Source organism: Aethalodelphis obliquidens, unplaced genomic scaffold (genome assembly GCF_003676395.1).
Source record: "Aethalodelphis obliquidens isolate GAN/ISIS:26980383/991018 unplaced genomic scaffold, ASM367639v1 scaffold30, whole genome shotgun sequence".
In the NCBI taxonomy this organism is placed as follows: Eukaryota; Metazoa; Chordata; class Mammalia; order Artiodactyla; family Delphinidae; genus Aethalodelphis; species Aethalodelphis obliquidens.
In genome coordinates, this window is record NW_020837974.1 from 17,026,107 (window position 1) to 17,042,042 (window position 15,936).

The 15,936-nt window shown below is 45.6% G+C and overlaps 1 protein-coding gene across 6 annotated transcripts in view; it reads right to left on the reverse strand.

The window, feature by feature from the left end:
- Positions 1-15,936, reverse strand: part of KATNIP (katanin interacting protein) — a 193,528-nt gene that overhangs the window by 34,419 nt on the left and 143,173 nt on the right. For all 6 annotated transcript variants that reach the window (XM_027126559.1, XM_027126555.1, XM_027126558.1 and 3 more), the window contains one exon: positions 7,648-8,515. In XM_027126559.1, coding sequence (XP_026982360.1) covers positions 7,648-8,515 — 868 coding nt within the window. The remainder of the gene's footprint in view (positions 1-7,647; positions 8,516-15,936) is intronic.

The window sequence follows — 15,936 nt, forward strand, 5'->3', positions numbered from 1 at the left end:
CATTTTGAGTTAATTTTTGTGTACGGTGTAAGACAGTGGTCTAGTTCCATCCTTTTGCATGTGGCTGTCCAGTTTTCCCAACACAATTTATTGAAGAGACTGTCCTTTCTCCATTCTATGTCTTTGCTCCTTTGTCATTGATTAATAGTCTATATGTGCATGGCTTTATTTCTGGACTCTCAATTCTATTCCATTGATCTGTGTGTCTCTTTTTGTGCCAGTATCATACTGTTTTGATCACTATAGCTATGTAGTATAATTTAAAATCAGGGAGCATGATACCTCCAGCTTTGTTCTTCTTTCTCAAGATGCTGATGCTTTTGGCTATTTGGGATCTTTTGTGGCTCTATATACATTTTAGAATTATTTGTTCTAGTTCTGTGAAATACACCACTGGAATTTTGATAAGGATTGCATTATATCTATAGATTGCTTTAGTAGTATGGTATGGACATTTTAACAATATTAATTCTTCCAATCCATGAGCAAGGAATATCTTTCATTGTGTGTGTGTGTGTCTTCTTTAATTTCTTTCATCAGTGTCTTATAGCTTTCAGTGTACAAGTCTTTAACCTCCTTGATTAAATTTATTCCTAGGTATTGTTTCTTTCTGATGCAATTGTAAATGGGATTGTTTTCTTTACTTCTCTTTCTGAGAGTTCATTATTAGTGTATAGAAATGCCACATATTTCTGTATATTGATTTTGTGTCCTGCAGTTTTACTGAATTCATTTATTAGTTATAACAGTTTTTTGATGGAGTCTTTACGGTTTTCTATATATAGTATCATGTCATCTGCAAATAGTGAGTTTTATTTCTTCTGTTCTGATTTGGATGATTTTTATTTCTTTTTCTTGCCTAATTGCTGTGGCTAGGACTTCCAATGTTGAATGAAAGTGGTGAGAGTGTGCATCCTTGTCTCGCTCCTGATCTCTTAGAGGAAACACTTTCAGCTTTTCACCACTGAGTATGATGTTAGCTGTGAGTTTGTCACATATGGTCTTTATTATGTTGAGGTATGTTCCCTCTATACCAACGATGTTGAGAATTTTTATCATAAGTAAATGTCGAATTTTCTCAAAACCATTTTTTAAATCTATTGAGATAATCATATGATTTGTATTCTTCATTTTGTTGTATCATGTTGATTGATTTGTGGATATTGAACCATCTTTGCATCCCTGGAATAAATCCCACTTATTCATGGTGTATGAGACTTTTAATGTATTGTTGGATTAGGTTTGCTCATATTTTGTTGAGAATTTCTGCATGTATGTTCATCAGTGATATTGGCCTGTGATTTCTTTTTTTTTTTTTTTTGGTGATGTCCTTGTCCAGTTTTGGTATCAGGGTAATGCTGGCTTCATAAAATGTGTTTGGAAGGTTTCCCTCCTCTTCAGTTTTTTGGAAGCATTTGAAAAGACTAGGTATTAAATCTTCTTTGAGTGTTCTGTAGAATTCACCACTGAAGCCGTCTGGTCCTGGGCTTTTGTTTGTTGGAAGATTTTTGATTACTGTTTCAATCTCCTTACTAGTAATTGGTCTATTTAAATTTTCTATTTCTTCATGATTCAGTCTTAGAAGATTGTTTGTTTCTAGGAATTTATCCATTTCTTCTAGGTTGCCCAATTTACTGGCATATAATTGTTCATAGTAGTCTCTTACGATCCTTTGTATTTGTGTGGTATTAGTTGTAACTTCTCTTTCATTTCTGATTTTATTTATTTGAGCCCTCTCTCTTTTTCTCTTGGTTAGTCTAGCTAAAGGTTTGTCAACTACATTTATTTTTTCAAAGAATCAGCTCTTAGTTTCATTGATTTTTTTCTATTTTATTTTAGTCTCTACTTCATTTATTTCTGCTCTGATCTTTATTTTTCCTTCATCTACTGATTCTGGGCTTTATTTGTTCTTCTTTTTCTAGTTCCTTTAGGTGTTAAGTTAGATTGTTTATTGGGAATTTTTCTTATTTCTTGAGGTAGGTCTGTATTGCTATGAACTTCCCTCCCAGAACCACTTTTGCTGTATCCCACAGATTTTGGTATGTTGTATTTCTGTTTTCATTTGTCTCCAGGTATTTTTTGTTTCTCCTTGATTTCTTCAATGCCGCCCCCCCCCCCAGTTGTTTTGTAGTATGTTGCTTAATCTTCATGTTTTTGTGGTTTTCCCCATTTTTTTCTTGTGATTGATTTCTAGTTTCATACCACTGTAGTTGGAGAAGATTCTTGATGTGATTTAAAACTTCTTGAATTTATTGAGACTTGTTTTGTGACTTAACATGTGATCTATCCTGGAGAATGTTCCATGTGCACTTGAGAAGAATGTATGTTCTGCTGCTTTTGGATGGAATATTTGGTATATATCTGTTAATCCAATCTGCTATAATACGTTGCTTAAGTCTGATGTTTCCTTATCAATTTTCTGTCTGGATGATTTATCCATTGAGGTAAGCAGGGTGTTAAAGTCCCCTACTATTACTGTATTGCTTTCAATTTCTCTTAAGTCCATCAATATTTGCTTTATATATTTTGGTGCTCCTATGTTGGGTGCATATACATTTATAAATGTTATAACTTCTTGTTGCATTGACTCCTTTATCATTATGTAATGCCTTTCTTTGTCTTTTATTATAGTCTTGTTTTAAAGTCTATTTTGCCTGATATAAGAATAGCTACTCCAGCTTTCTTTTCATTTCACTTGCATGGAATATCTTTTTCTATCCCTTCACTTTCAGTCAGCGTGTGTCCTTACTTCTGAAATGAGCTTCCTGTAGGCAGATATAGATGAGTGGTTTTTCTTTTAATCCATTAAGCCACTCTCTGTCTTTTGATTGGTGAATTTAGCCCATTTAAAGTAATTATTGGTAAGTATGTAATTACTACCATTTTGTGAATTGTTTTCTAGCTGTTTTTGTAGTTCTTCTCTGTTCCTTTCTTTTCTCATTTCCCTTATGTTTTGGTGGCTTTCTTTAGTGCTATATTTAGATTCCTTTCTCATTTTCTTTTGTGTATTTACCGTGAGTTTTTTCCTTGTGGTTACCATGAGGATCACATATGCCATCCTAGGTAAGCTGCAGTCTGTTTTAAGTTGGTAGCAACTTAAATTTGAACACAGTCCAAAGCTTTGTCTTTCTACTCCCCCTCCACACATTTTATACTTTGATGACAAGTACTACATCTTTTTATTTTATGTATCCCTTAACAAACTATTGTAATTTTAGTTAATTTTAACATTTTTGCCTTTTAACCTTCAAGCTTGCTTTATAATTGATTTTTTTAAAATAAATAAATAAACAAATTTATTTATTTATCTATCTATCTATCTATCTATTTTTGGCTGCGTTGGGTCTTCGTTGCTGCGCGCAGGCTTTCTCTAGTTGTGGCGAGAGGGGGCTACTCTTTGTTGCGGTGCATGGGCTTCCCATTGTGGTGGCTTCTCTTTGTTGCAGAGCACGGGCCCTAGAGCGTGCGGGCTTCAGTAGTTGTGGCACATGGGCTCAGCAGTGTGGCTCACAGGTTCTAGAGCACAGGCTCAGTAGTTGTGGCATGCGGGCTCTAGCATGCAGGCTCATTAGTTGTGGGGCACAGACTTAGTTGCTCCACGGCATGTGGAATCTTCCCAGATCAGGGCTTGAACCCATGTCCCCTGCATTGGCAGGCAGATTCTTAACCACTGCACCACCAGGGAAGTTGTGCTTTATAACTAATTGATCCACTACTTTTATTATATATTTACCTTTGTCATTAAGATTTTTACCTTTGTATGTTTTCATATTATTAATTAGTGTCATTTATTTTCAGTTTAAAAGAGTCACTTTAACATTTCTTGTAGGGCCAGTTTAGTGGTGATAAACTACTTCAGCTTTTGCTTACCTGGGAAACTCTTAATCTCTCCTTCAATTCTGAATGATAAACTCGCTGGGCAGAGAATTCTCACTGGAAGTTTTCTTCTTTCAGCATTTGGAATATGTCATGCCATTCCCTTCTGGCCTGTAAAGTTTATGCTGAAAAAAAATCTGCTGACAGCCTTAAAGGGATTTCCTTGTATGTCACAAGTTGCTTTTCTCTTGCTGCTTTTAGGATTCTCTTTTTATCCTTAACTTTTACCATTTTAATTATAGTGTGTCTTGGTGGGTGTCTCTTTGGGTTCATCTTATTCGGAACTCTCTGGGCTTCCTGGATGTCTATTTCCTTCCCCAGGGAAATTTTCAGCCACTATTCCTTCAAATAATTTTTCTTGCCCTTTCTCTCTTCTCCTTCTGGGAGCCTATAATATGAATGTTATTCTGCTTGATGTTCCAAAGATCCCTTAAAATATCTTTATTTTTCTAAAATTCCTTTTTCATTATGCTGCTCTGTCTGGGTGAGTTCCATTGCCTTGTCTTCCAGCTTGCTGATTTGTTTTTCTACCTCATCCAATCTGCTGCTGAACCCCTCTAGTGTATTTCTCAGTTCAGTTATAATTTGTGTGATACTTTCTTATATTGTCTATCTCTTTGTTGTTCTCGCCATGTTTGTCCATTCTTCTCCCAAGTTCTATGAGCAGCATTTGACCATTATTTTGAGCTTTTTAGCAGGTAGATTGATTATCTCTGTTTTGTTTAGTTCTTTTACTGTGGTCCTGTCTTGTTCTTTTGATAGGAATATATTCCTCTGTTTCCTCATTTTGCCTAATTTTCTGTGTTTGTTGCTATATATTAAGTAAATCAGCTACCTCTCTTGGTCTTGAAGGAGTGGCCTTATGTAGGACATGTCCTGTGGGGCTCAGAAATGCAGTCATGCCTGGCCACCAGAGCCGGGTCCTCAAGCAGTGTCCCCTTATGGGTTGCGTGCACGCTCTTGTTGTGGCAGGGTCGTGGATGCTGCTGCCATGCATTGGTGGGCAGGGCTGGCCCCTGGAAAGACTGCAATGCTGGCCACAATGGCTGATGGGTTCTAGTGGGCAGGGTTATCACATAGTCAGCTGTGAGGCCTGGCTGAGGTGCAGGGGTGGGTGGGGCTCTAAGTGGGGTGTGCCGACTGGTGCTAACAGACTAGAGGGAGAATTCCAAAATGGCACCCACCAGCACTGGAATCAGCAAGGTAGCCTGAGACTGGAAAAATGGCTCCCTCCAGTTTCTCAGTCCCCAGGGAGCATCCCAACTCGTTCCTGCCTCTCCAGCAGATGCTTCAAGATTAGTAGGTGGGTCCCATTCACCTATGGTCCATGCACTTTTCAGTCTGGTGTTTTTGTGCTGGTTTTCAGGTGGAGTGAGTGTGAGTGTGCCCTTTAAAAGCTAGCTTTCCATTCTCTGCAGTTCTATAGTTTTGAGTGTATTCCCCATTGGTTTTCAAAGCCAGATGTTTTGGGGCCTCATCTCTCTTATGCAGGATCTAAGGACTGGGGTGCCTGACGTGAAGCTCAGATCCCTCAATTCCCAGGGAAAGTAACTGTACCTGTGTAATCCCTCCCATCTGTGGACTGTCGCACCTGGGGTGTGGTTTTTTCCTTGATGAGGTCATCTCTCTGCCTCTCTTACCTGCCTTGATGCTGCCCTTTTACCCTGTCTTGTGGAGACTCTGTTCATCCAGTTTTCAGGTCCTTTTCAGAGGGAATTAGTCTACATGTAGCTGTAGTTTTGTTGTGTCCATGCGAGGAGCTGAGTTCAGGATCTTCCTATGCCACCATCTCGAACCTCCCATCTCACCCTGCTTTCTTACCTCACATTTTCTTTATCTGTAAAATGGGACTGGTATGAGGATTAAGTGAACCCGTTTGAGTAACGTGCCCAAATGACAGCCTGGCTTACGGCAAACATGCCATGCATCTAGCCATTGCAGTTCCTTCTTTCCATCATTTCTCCCACACTGCAGAAGACCCACCATGAGTCAGGCACCTGGGTCCTGGGGACCCCAACACAAATAAGACGCAGTCCCTGCCCCCAGAGAGCTTCTCGGTTCTGTTCTCCCACTCTGCACTCCTCCCTGATAGCCAGTCTCAGGGTTAAGTCTTGGTGGGGGTGGGCAGCAGAATCTGTAAGGCTGGGCAGCCAGAAGGGGAAGCCCTGCCTGGGAGAAGGGAGCCAGCCACTCACCATGGAAAGGCACTCAAAGAGTCTGAGGGACTTGCTCTGCCCTAAGTAACACCAAGGGTCTGAAAGAGGCCACAGACGCTTCACATTTCTATGTGTAAACTCTGGCTAAATGCAGGCCTTTGGGGTCTGTCCAGTAGACAGTCATAGTGCAGATGCTAATGTAATTCACTGAAAATATATACATTGGCTTCACATACAGATACACCAAGAGGCAGAGTCACAGAATGGGGATGACAGTGATGATGATGATAACAGCAACAATAATAATAATAAAGAGCAGTAGCTAACATCTGTTGGGTGCGCTTATGTCCCAGGCACAGTGCCAACGCTGCACACGTAGGATCTCATTTGATCCTCCCAGCCCCTCGTGAGTTGGATATTACTGGTGTCCTTATAAACGAGGAAACTGAGGCTCAGGGGGATTTCAGAACTTGCCCACAGTGGGGGTTGGCAGTGGGGAACAAGGATACATGCCCAGTCAGTTTGACTCTAGGGCTTCTGCTCCTGTGTGGTAGGGGGTGGGGATAAACTCAGAGGATCTAGAGGTGAGCCTTGCCTTGGTAGGTCCAGGAGCTCTGTGGACAATAAAGGATGTAGATGCTAGTGTTGAAATCAAGGCCACCACTTCTGGAGCACTTTCCACATGCCAGGCTCTGGTCAATATTTTGAAGCTATCAACTCATTCATTTTTCACAACACTGTGGGGAGTGGGGGTTCATTCCCATTTCACAGATGAAGATGCTGAGGCTCAGAAAGTGGAAATGCCCAGCTCTATAGGACCCAGTCTAGAGGTCCCAGACCTGCAAGTAGCAGAGCTTGAATTCAAATGGTTTGCCTCCTTGTTGCTATGCTACACTCCATCCCAGTAGCCAAATCTGAAGGCAAATATTCAGAAACCCAGCCGTTGGCACCTCCTTTCAGATCTCTTAGAGATAATCTACTGCAAAGTTCACAGAGCAGGTGAATCCTGCTAGCAGATGTATATATATATTTTTTGACCCACACAGTGGTTTAAAAATAATCTCCATCAGTTGCCAATGTTGAAAAACAAGAATATTCTACAATTTTGATTTCTCTTGATAAAAGGAAAAGGGAGATCTGGCATATACTGGTCTTGTATTCCTGAATACCATGGTCCCCACCATTCCCTATAGTCCTTCCAACCCCCAGGCAAGAATTGATTGCTATTTTTCATCACACTTATTTTGTATTATTTTTCTAATGGTACGGTTACAAAGAAGTGAAGTTCTTAGAGACCAACGTCTCTATCAGAGGTGGGATAGCAGTCTAGATTGGAAAAGCCATGTTTTGCAAGAAAAATGGACAAAGGAACGTATCTTGGAGGTAATGACAAATATATCTATGAGTTTAACATGCAAAGTGTGCCTTGCCCATATCACTCACTGCTGCCACCCCTGTGGCCCCTGAGACAGGGAATTTGTGACCCTTAGTTGAGAAGAACCCACTTGCTTTGCAGATGAGGAAACTGAGGTCCAGGGAGCAAAATGGCTTCATGCCAATCAGTGGCCCTGGCTCAGGTGGGATGGCCCCGAGTCAGACTGCTTCCCCAGCTTACCTCTGCTGTCTGGCTGGCCATCACTGTGACTGTTGCTGAGGGCGTCCTTCCTCAGGCCCCTCCTCCCACTAGCAGGGTGCTCCCTGTGGGAGGGTTGGTCAAAGGTGTCGAAGTCATCACCGCAGACTCTGGGGGTCGCTCTCTGAGCTCTCTCGCTGGCGATGACATTCCAGCTGCTTGTCCGCCCTTGCTCACGCCTGGGGCCTTTATCTCCAGCCTCGGTCTCTCCAGGCCCCTCACGGATGATATCCTCTGACGGAAGCCTGCCTCTCCAGTCCAGCGGCTTCTCCGGACTCAGCCAGAGGGGTTTTGACTTCAGGCCTCCCTGCTTCCTGCCTTTCCCTGTGGGAGAAGATTGTAACCAGGATGGGGTTTTCCCTGGAGGCTCAGAGACTTTTCTGCCCATAAGGTTTTCCAGCTGTTGGATCAGCGAGAGCTCCTGGTCAAGAGGAGGAGGGCATTCCGCGGGGGAGGAGTGGGGAGGGACACTGGGCATGCCACCCGGCGAGGATGGTGCGGCTAAAAAGCTGCACTCTTCCTCTAACTTGGACAAATTGTCTTTCATGCAGTCAGGAGAATTCGTCCTTCCACCAAATAAATGTCCTTGTGAAGAAGCCTTCACATCCTCTGCTGCTCCAGCTGGCTGCGAGTAACTGGCACCGAGCTGCTTGTCCCCGTCGGTGCTGTTCCTCTTGCGGGCACCTTTGCTTTCTTCTGAGTGGGCAGCAACGCTATTTTCCATTCTCTCATTTTGCAGGCCCACCAGGATGCTCTGTGGGGCCTCGTCACCTCCTTTGTCTAAGTTGCCATCAAAGATGAGTTTTTTGTTGACATACAGCTTCACGTTTTTGGCCCCAATGTCAAGATCCTGAAAACACAAAATTTCACAAAATGAAGATGCGTGGCATCGGACTGATGTATCAGATTTTGAAAGGAGCACGTGAAAAAGACAAATGTGGGACGCTGCAAACGTGAGCTTTCTGAGACTACAGCACTGGGGCTGTTAAATCAGACTCCTTTTCATTTCGGTGCAAAGGGTTACATATGTTATAAATCAAAGGACTTTCACAAAGAGGCGGCCTCCATCACCATCTTCATCATCATTACCTCCTGCTGGGACACATGTAATAGCCTGCTAATTGGTCTCCCTGCTTCCTGTCTCTTGCTCCTGCGACCTCAGCTTCACATTGCCACCCGCCTTAGTTTTCTACAAGAGCAGATCTGGCCCAGTCACATCCCTTTGTGAAATTCTTCATGTTTTTTTTCACTGCCTATAGCAGGGTTCTTTAAAGTATGGTTCCTGGGCCTCCTGCATCAGAAAAGCTTGACAGGCATATAAAATGCAGATGCCCTAGGTTCCATATTTTGGGGGCCCTGAGGGCAGAGCCTGAGACAAGGATTTGAGTGCAGGTAGCTTATCAGCAGGTGCTCCTAAGAGGGAGAGTCAGGTAGGGCAGGTGAAAACCCAAAAAGGTTTTGGGGCTGGTCACTGCTGTGGGGAACTGGGGCTCCATCCAGCTGGGACACTGTGAGGGACCGGCAGAACGCATCTCAGAAGTGTCCCTCCAAAGGCGGGAGGCTGGGTGTTTATCCACTGACTCCCTTCCCTGCTGCTGATGGCTGCCCCTGGGGAAACTGACTCCCCGCCACGACCACAGGCTAGGCCCTCTAGAAGCTTCGGCAAAAGGACCCAAGCAGAAAGGCTCAGAGCCTGGAAGCGCTGGAAGTGGTGCCCAGTCAGCACGCCCGGGACTGTCCCAACGCAGCTGTGGCCACAAGTGGAGGGGAGCCCAGAGGATGCGGTGTGGGCGCTGCACTTGTGTGAACCCGTGAGATGAATTCCGAACCCCTCAGCATGACATACAGTAACCTTCACAAAAGGGTCCCTGCTAGCCTTCTGTCTCCTCCTCTCCCAGCACATGTGTCCCGTATGAGGCAGGTGTTCAACGCTTCTTGGGTCATACTTAAAATTAAGGGGCTTCCCTGGTGGCGCAGTGGTTAAGAATCTGCCTGCCAATGCAGGGGACACGGGTTCGAGCCCTGGTCTGGGAAGATCCCACATGCCGCGGAGCAACTAAGCCCGTGTACCACAACTACTGAGCCCGCATGCCACAACTACTGAAGCCTGTGCGCCTAGAGCCCATGCTCCGTAACAAGAGAAGCCACTGCAATGAGAAGCCCTCGCACCACAATGAAGAGTAGCCTCTGCTTGCTGCAACTAGAGAAAGCCCGCGCACAGCAAAGAAGACCCAATGCAGCCAAAAAAAAAAAAAAAAAAGGAAAAAAAGAAAAGAAAAAAACAGCAAATAACACCTCCTCCTGCTACTGCCTTATTTGGCCATACCTCTTTACACAAAAACAGTTTTTTGTTTTTTTTTTTTGCAGTACGCGGGCCTCTCACTGTTGTGGCCTCTCCCGTTGCGGAGCACAGGCTCCGGATGCGCAGGCTCAGCGGCCATGGCTCACGGGCCCAGCCGCTCCGCGGCATGTGGGATCTTCCCGGACCGGGGCACGAACCTGTGTCCCCTGCATCGGCAGGCGGACTCCCAACCACTGCGCCACCAGGGAAGCCCACAAAAACATTTTTAATAAACAGCTTTCTCGAGGAATATAATACATACCTCATACAGTAAACTGTACATGTTTAAAGCATACAACTTAATGGATAAAGAAGATGTGGTGTATATATATATATATATATATATATATATATACACACATACACACACACACAATGGATATTACTCAGCCATAAAAAAAACATGAAATAATGCCATTTGCAGCAACATGGACGGACCCAGAGATGATCATACTAAGTCAAGTAAGACAGAGAAAGACAAATATCATGTGATATTGCTTATATGTGGAATCTAAAAAAAAGATGCAGGGCTTCCCTGGTGGCGCAGTGGTTGAGAGTCCGCCTGCCGATGCAGGGGACACGGGTTCGTGCCCCGGTCTGGGAAGATCCCACATGCCGCGGAGCGGTTGGGCCTGTGAGCCATGGCCACTAAGCCAGTGCGTGCAGAGCCTGTGCTCCACGACGGGAGAGGCCACAAGAGTGAGAAGCCCGCGTACCGCAAAAAAAAAAAAAGATACAAATGAACTTATTTACAAAACAGAAATAGACCCACATTCATAGAAAATAAATTTATGGTTACCAAAGGGGAAAGGGAGGGATAAATTAGGAGTTTGGGATTAGCAGATACACACTCCTAAGTATAAAATAGATAACCAACAAGGATGTACTTATAGCACAGGGAACTATATTCAATATTTTGTGATAACCTCCAAGTGAAAAGAATCTGCAAAGGATATATATATATATATACACACACACACATATATATATATATAACTATATATAACTGAATCACTGTGCTATACACCTGAAACTAACACAACATTGTAAATCAACTATACTTCAATAAAAAAAAATAAAGCACACTACTTGATAAGTTTTAACACATATCCACCCATGATCAAGGTAATGAACACACCCATCACCCACAAGGGTTCCTCGTACTCCTATGTAATCCCTGCCACCCTATCTTCTTCCCCCACCCCGAGCCAACCACCCATCAGCCTTCTGTCACTATAGATTACTCTGCCTTTTCTAGAATTTTTCTATAAAAGGCATCACACACTATGAACTCTTTGGGGCCTGGCTTCTTTCACTCAGCATAATAACTCTGAGATTCATCCATGTTGTGTCAATGAGTAGTTTTATTCCTTCTTATTGCTGGCGTGCCCCACAATGTTTGTCCACCTTTACAGCAAACTCTAAGAGTCACAGTCACAGCTGCACCTCCTGCCCGCTGGCCTCTGCCTCCTCCTCTACACGAACCCACCCTGCCAAGGGTGCCAGCAACTGGGTCACAGAACTTCCCTGTTGCCTGGACGATTCTGATCTATTCCTGTTGCCCTGGTCTATCACTCATAGAGCCTTCTTTTCACTCTCAGGGGTGCCCTGGTTTGGACAATCAGCTTTAGGGTCCAGCAGGGGATCAGACCCACCGGGAAGTTCTCCTTTCTCAGGTAGGCTGTCCTCCTGCCCCCGCTCTCACCGCAGACCAGGCTCCCCGCTGTTGCTCCTCTTCAACTGGGCCTCGACCGGTTGGGCTGGTCCCCGGCCTCCCGATTTTCCTGCACCCTCTCACTAGGGGGTCCCACTCAGGCCCAGGGCCCTAACTATCGTTCTCTCATTGGTGATTCCTATTTAATTTAATTTTATTATTGAAGTATAGGTGATTTACTATGTTGTTTCAGTTTCAGATGTACAGCAAAGTGATTCCGTTTTACATGTGTGTGTATATATATATTCTTTTCCATATTCTTTTCCATTATGTTTTTTTTAAAAATAAATTTTATTTATTTATTTATACTTTTGGCTGCATTGGGTCTTTGTTGCTGTGCGTGGGCTTTCCCTAGCTGTGGCGAGCAGGGGTTACTCTTCGTTGCGGTGTGCGGGCCTCTCATTGCGGTGGCTTCTCTTTGTTGCGGAGCACGGGCTCTAGGTGCGCGGGCTTCAGTAGTTGTGGCATGTGGGTTGAGTAGTTGTGGCTCACAGTCTCTAGAGCGCAGGCTCAGCAGTTGTGGCTCACGGGCTTAGCTGCTCCATGGCATGTGGGATCTTCCCGGACTAGGGATCGAACCCGTGTCCCCTGCATTGGCAGGCGGATTCTTAACCACTGCGTCACCAGGGAAGTCCCTTCCATTATGTTTTACTGCAAGATATTGAATATAGTTCTTTGTGCTATATAGTAGGTCTTTGTTGTTTATCTATTTTATATATAGTAGTTTGTATCTGCTAATTCCCAACTCCTAATTTATCCTTCCCCACCCCCTTTCCCCTTTGGTAACCATAAGTTCGTTTTCTATGTCTGTGAGTCTGTTTCTATTTTGTGAATAAGTTCATTTGTATCATTTTTTAGATTCCACATATAAGTGATATTTGTCTTTCTCTGTCTGATTTACTTCACTTAGAATGATAATCTCTAGGTCCACCCATGTTGCTGCAAATGGAATTATTTTTGTCCTTTTTTATGGCTGAGTAGTATTCCACTGTGTATATATACCACATCTTCTTTATCCATTCGTTTGTCAGTAGACATTTAGGTTGCTTCCATGTCTTGGCTATTGTGAATAGTGCCAATTAACGCTGGATTCCTGACTATTTTAATCTCCAGTCCTGACCTCTCCATCCAGCCCACAGTGACCATGTGGCCTCTCTTCTTGGATATCTAACAGGTGTCTCGACCTTAACAGGCCCCAAACAGAATGATCAATCCACTCTTCCCAAACCTTGTCATCTTTCATCTCAAAAGTGGTTCCGCCGTTCAACCAGCTGCCCCAAACCTGGGAGTCCTTGAGTCTTCTTGCTGTCTCACTCACACATCCAATCCATCAGAGGCCCTGTGGCTCTACCTCCAAAACCCCTCCGGAATCTGACCTCTTCTCCCTGAATGGTGGCCGCCTCCTAGCCCGGGTCACAGTCATCTCTCCTGGAGACAACAACCGTATCCTCCTAAGTGCTCTCTGTGTATCCACTCTGCACCGTCACCCACCCACCCCCACCCCACTCCGGCACAGACACTTCATTTCCAGCAGCCAGTCTTTCTTAAAAAACACCTTAAATCAGGGAATTCCCTGGCGGTCCAGTGGTTAGGACTCTGTACTTCCACAGCAGGGGGCCCGGGTTCAATCCCTGCTCAGGGAACTGGGATCCCACAAGCCGCACGGCGCTGCCGGAAAAAAACACACCAAACCAAAACAACTTAAATCAGATCACGGCAGGCCCCTGCTTAAAACCACCCAATGGGGCTTCCCTGGTGGCGCAGTGGTTGAGAGTCCGCCTGCCAATGCAGGGGACACGGGTTCGATCCCTAGTCCGGGAAGATCCCACGTGCCGCGGAGCAGTTGGGCCCGTGAGCCATGGCCGCTGGGCCTGCACATCGGAGTCTGTGCTCCACAATGGGAGAGGCCACAACAGTGAGGGGCCCGCACAAAAAAAACAAAAACAAAAAACAAACACCCAATGATTTCCTACTACGCAGAGAATAAATTCCAGCTCCCTTCAGCGGTCAGTGTGGCCTGCGTGATCTGGTCCTGTGACGACCTCTCTCTCCCCTCCCCTTCTGCTTCCAACACACCGCTCTGCTTGCTGCTCTGTGATCCCAGGGAGCTCCTGCCCACCTTGGGACCTGGGCACCTGCCTGGAAACCTGCAAGGCTGGCCCCTCCTTGTCTTCAGAGAGATGTGGCTGCTCTCCCTAGAGCAGCCCCTGCCCATCCAGTCACCTCTCTAGCCCATGGCCCTGTTTTCTTTCCTCCTGGTCTCTGAAATGGTCTTGTTCATCAGCTTTCTAACTTATTTATTGTCTCCCCCACTCAGAGTTAAGCTCCAAGACAGCAGAGAGGCTACTAATCTCGTCCAAGGGCCCAGCAAGGGCCTGGCACACAGCTGCTGCTCAGTAATCCCTTCGGAATTATAAGTGAATAAACACAGGTATTTTTCTCCCCGGGAACACTGCTCTCTAACAATCATCAGAGAAGAAACCTGATCAGAAAAATGGTAGCCTGTTGGTTTCAACCCCAGACCGTTTTCCATCTTGCTTTGGCTTCCGATCTGCTCTTGGGATACAAGATCTGAGATCCCAGAGGTGTCCATCTATACTTATTTCCCCCTGCCTTAGCCCTCCTGAAATCCAGGCAACGAAGCTCCAACTAACTTCCTAGTTCACTAAGTTATCGCTACGAGGGTTTCCGTAGCAATTTAGGATGAGAAACGTCAAGCCCGTGTTACACCACAGGAACCCAGCTTCAAACGTCCAATTGCAGGATGGCAGGCTACTATTTGCTGCCTGTCAGAAAAGTCGGTTCTCAAAGCCCTCTTTTACATGTTTATACGGATGTGTTCTCTGTTTAGCGGAGGCGCAGCGCAAGTGTGTGCTGTGAATTAATCAGGAAATAGCTATTGGAGAAGGACAGCCTGGGCAGCTTTCAATGACTAGTCCCGCAAAATTACCGCCGTGGAAACATCTGGTGAGACAGACACGCTCTCACTGAAAGAGGCGGTGGGGTGGGGAGGAGACATTTCAGTCCGCACAGTCGTCACATGGGCATCCTGGCTTCCGTAAGGAGATGCCTGGTTTCCACAATGGGCTCCTTGACCATCCGCGAATGGCCTAGAGCCCCGTCTGACCTCAGCTCTCTCCAAGAAGCCTGGCTGAGTGGGGACAGAGAGAGGGGAGCAGGCTGGGGCAGGGGTGTGACCTCTCATGCCCCTAGCATCAGGCAGGTAGGAGAGAGAAGAGGGTTAGGGTGGAAACCGCAGGGAGTGGCGGGGGGTGTGGGGAGCTGAGAGGTTCATGCCCCCTACCCGATGGTGTTTAAACCTGCCAACTTTCCAACACCCTGCGGACCAAACAAGCCGTATCTGTGGGTGGATTTGGTCCAGGCATCACCAGGATGGGATCCCCGGTGGGGAATGGTAGGGAGTCACTTCTCTGGGGATTCCATGTGTTAAAAAAAAAAAAAAGGCTGCATGCATTGGCCCATGCTGTCTTTGGAACAACTCTCCAAGGTCTTGGGCATTAGGGCCCATCTGACAGATGAAGAAACTGAGCTTCAGCCTTCTCTGAGGTCACACAGCTGGGGCACAGGGAGCCACTCTGGCTGGCACCCTGAGGTCCTACTGCCACCTCCCTTTGGGTCAAGCCAGGCCTGGAGAGGGCCTCCGTCTTGGCCGTGCTAGCCTGGCCACCCGCTCTGGGTGGAACTCTGAGTCCCCACTTCTATTTCTTAATTAGTCCCCATGGACCAACTATCTCGTACTCCCATCCTAGCTCTCTCCTCACTCCCTAGAGGCAGTCACTGTGGGCACTGGTGGGGAGCATGTGTACGTATGCTTGTGTCCTTCCAGACTTTTCCTATGTATTTACATACATATCGATGCAACGGCCATCACACCTCAAGAGTGTGGCCCAGAGCTATGTGAGACACACGTCTGCTCCGTGGAGAAGACGGGGTCGAGGTTTTGCAGGTCTGTACTACTTGGCATCCCTCTGTAAAGCTCTGCATGAGGGGTGCCTTTGGGAATAGATCCAAGGGAAAATCCTTTCACTCCTAAACAACCAGCCTGCTCCCTCCTTTCCAACAAGAGGGCTCTAGTCCTGGCTGTTTCCTCCTTTGCCTCAGCTTCCAAGAAATCGAGGTGAAACTCCATGCTGCTGCTGACCTTACCATGTGTGTGTGTGTGTGTGTGTGTGTGTGTGTGTGTGTGTGTGTGTGT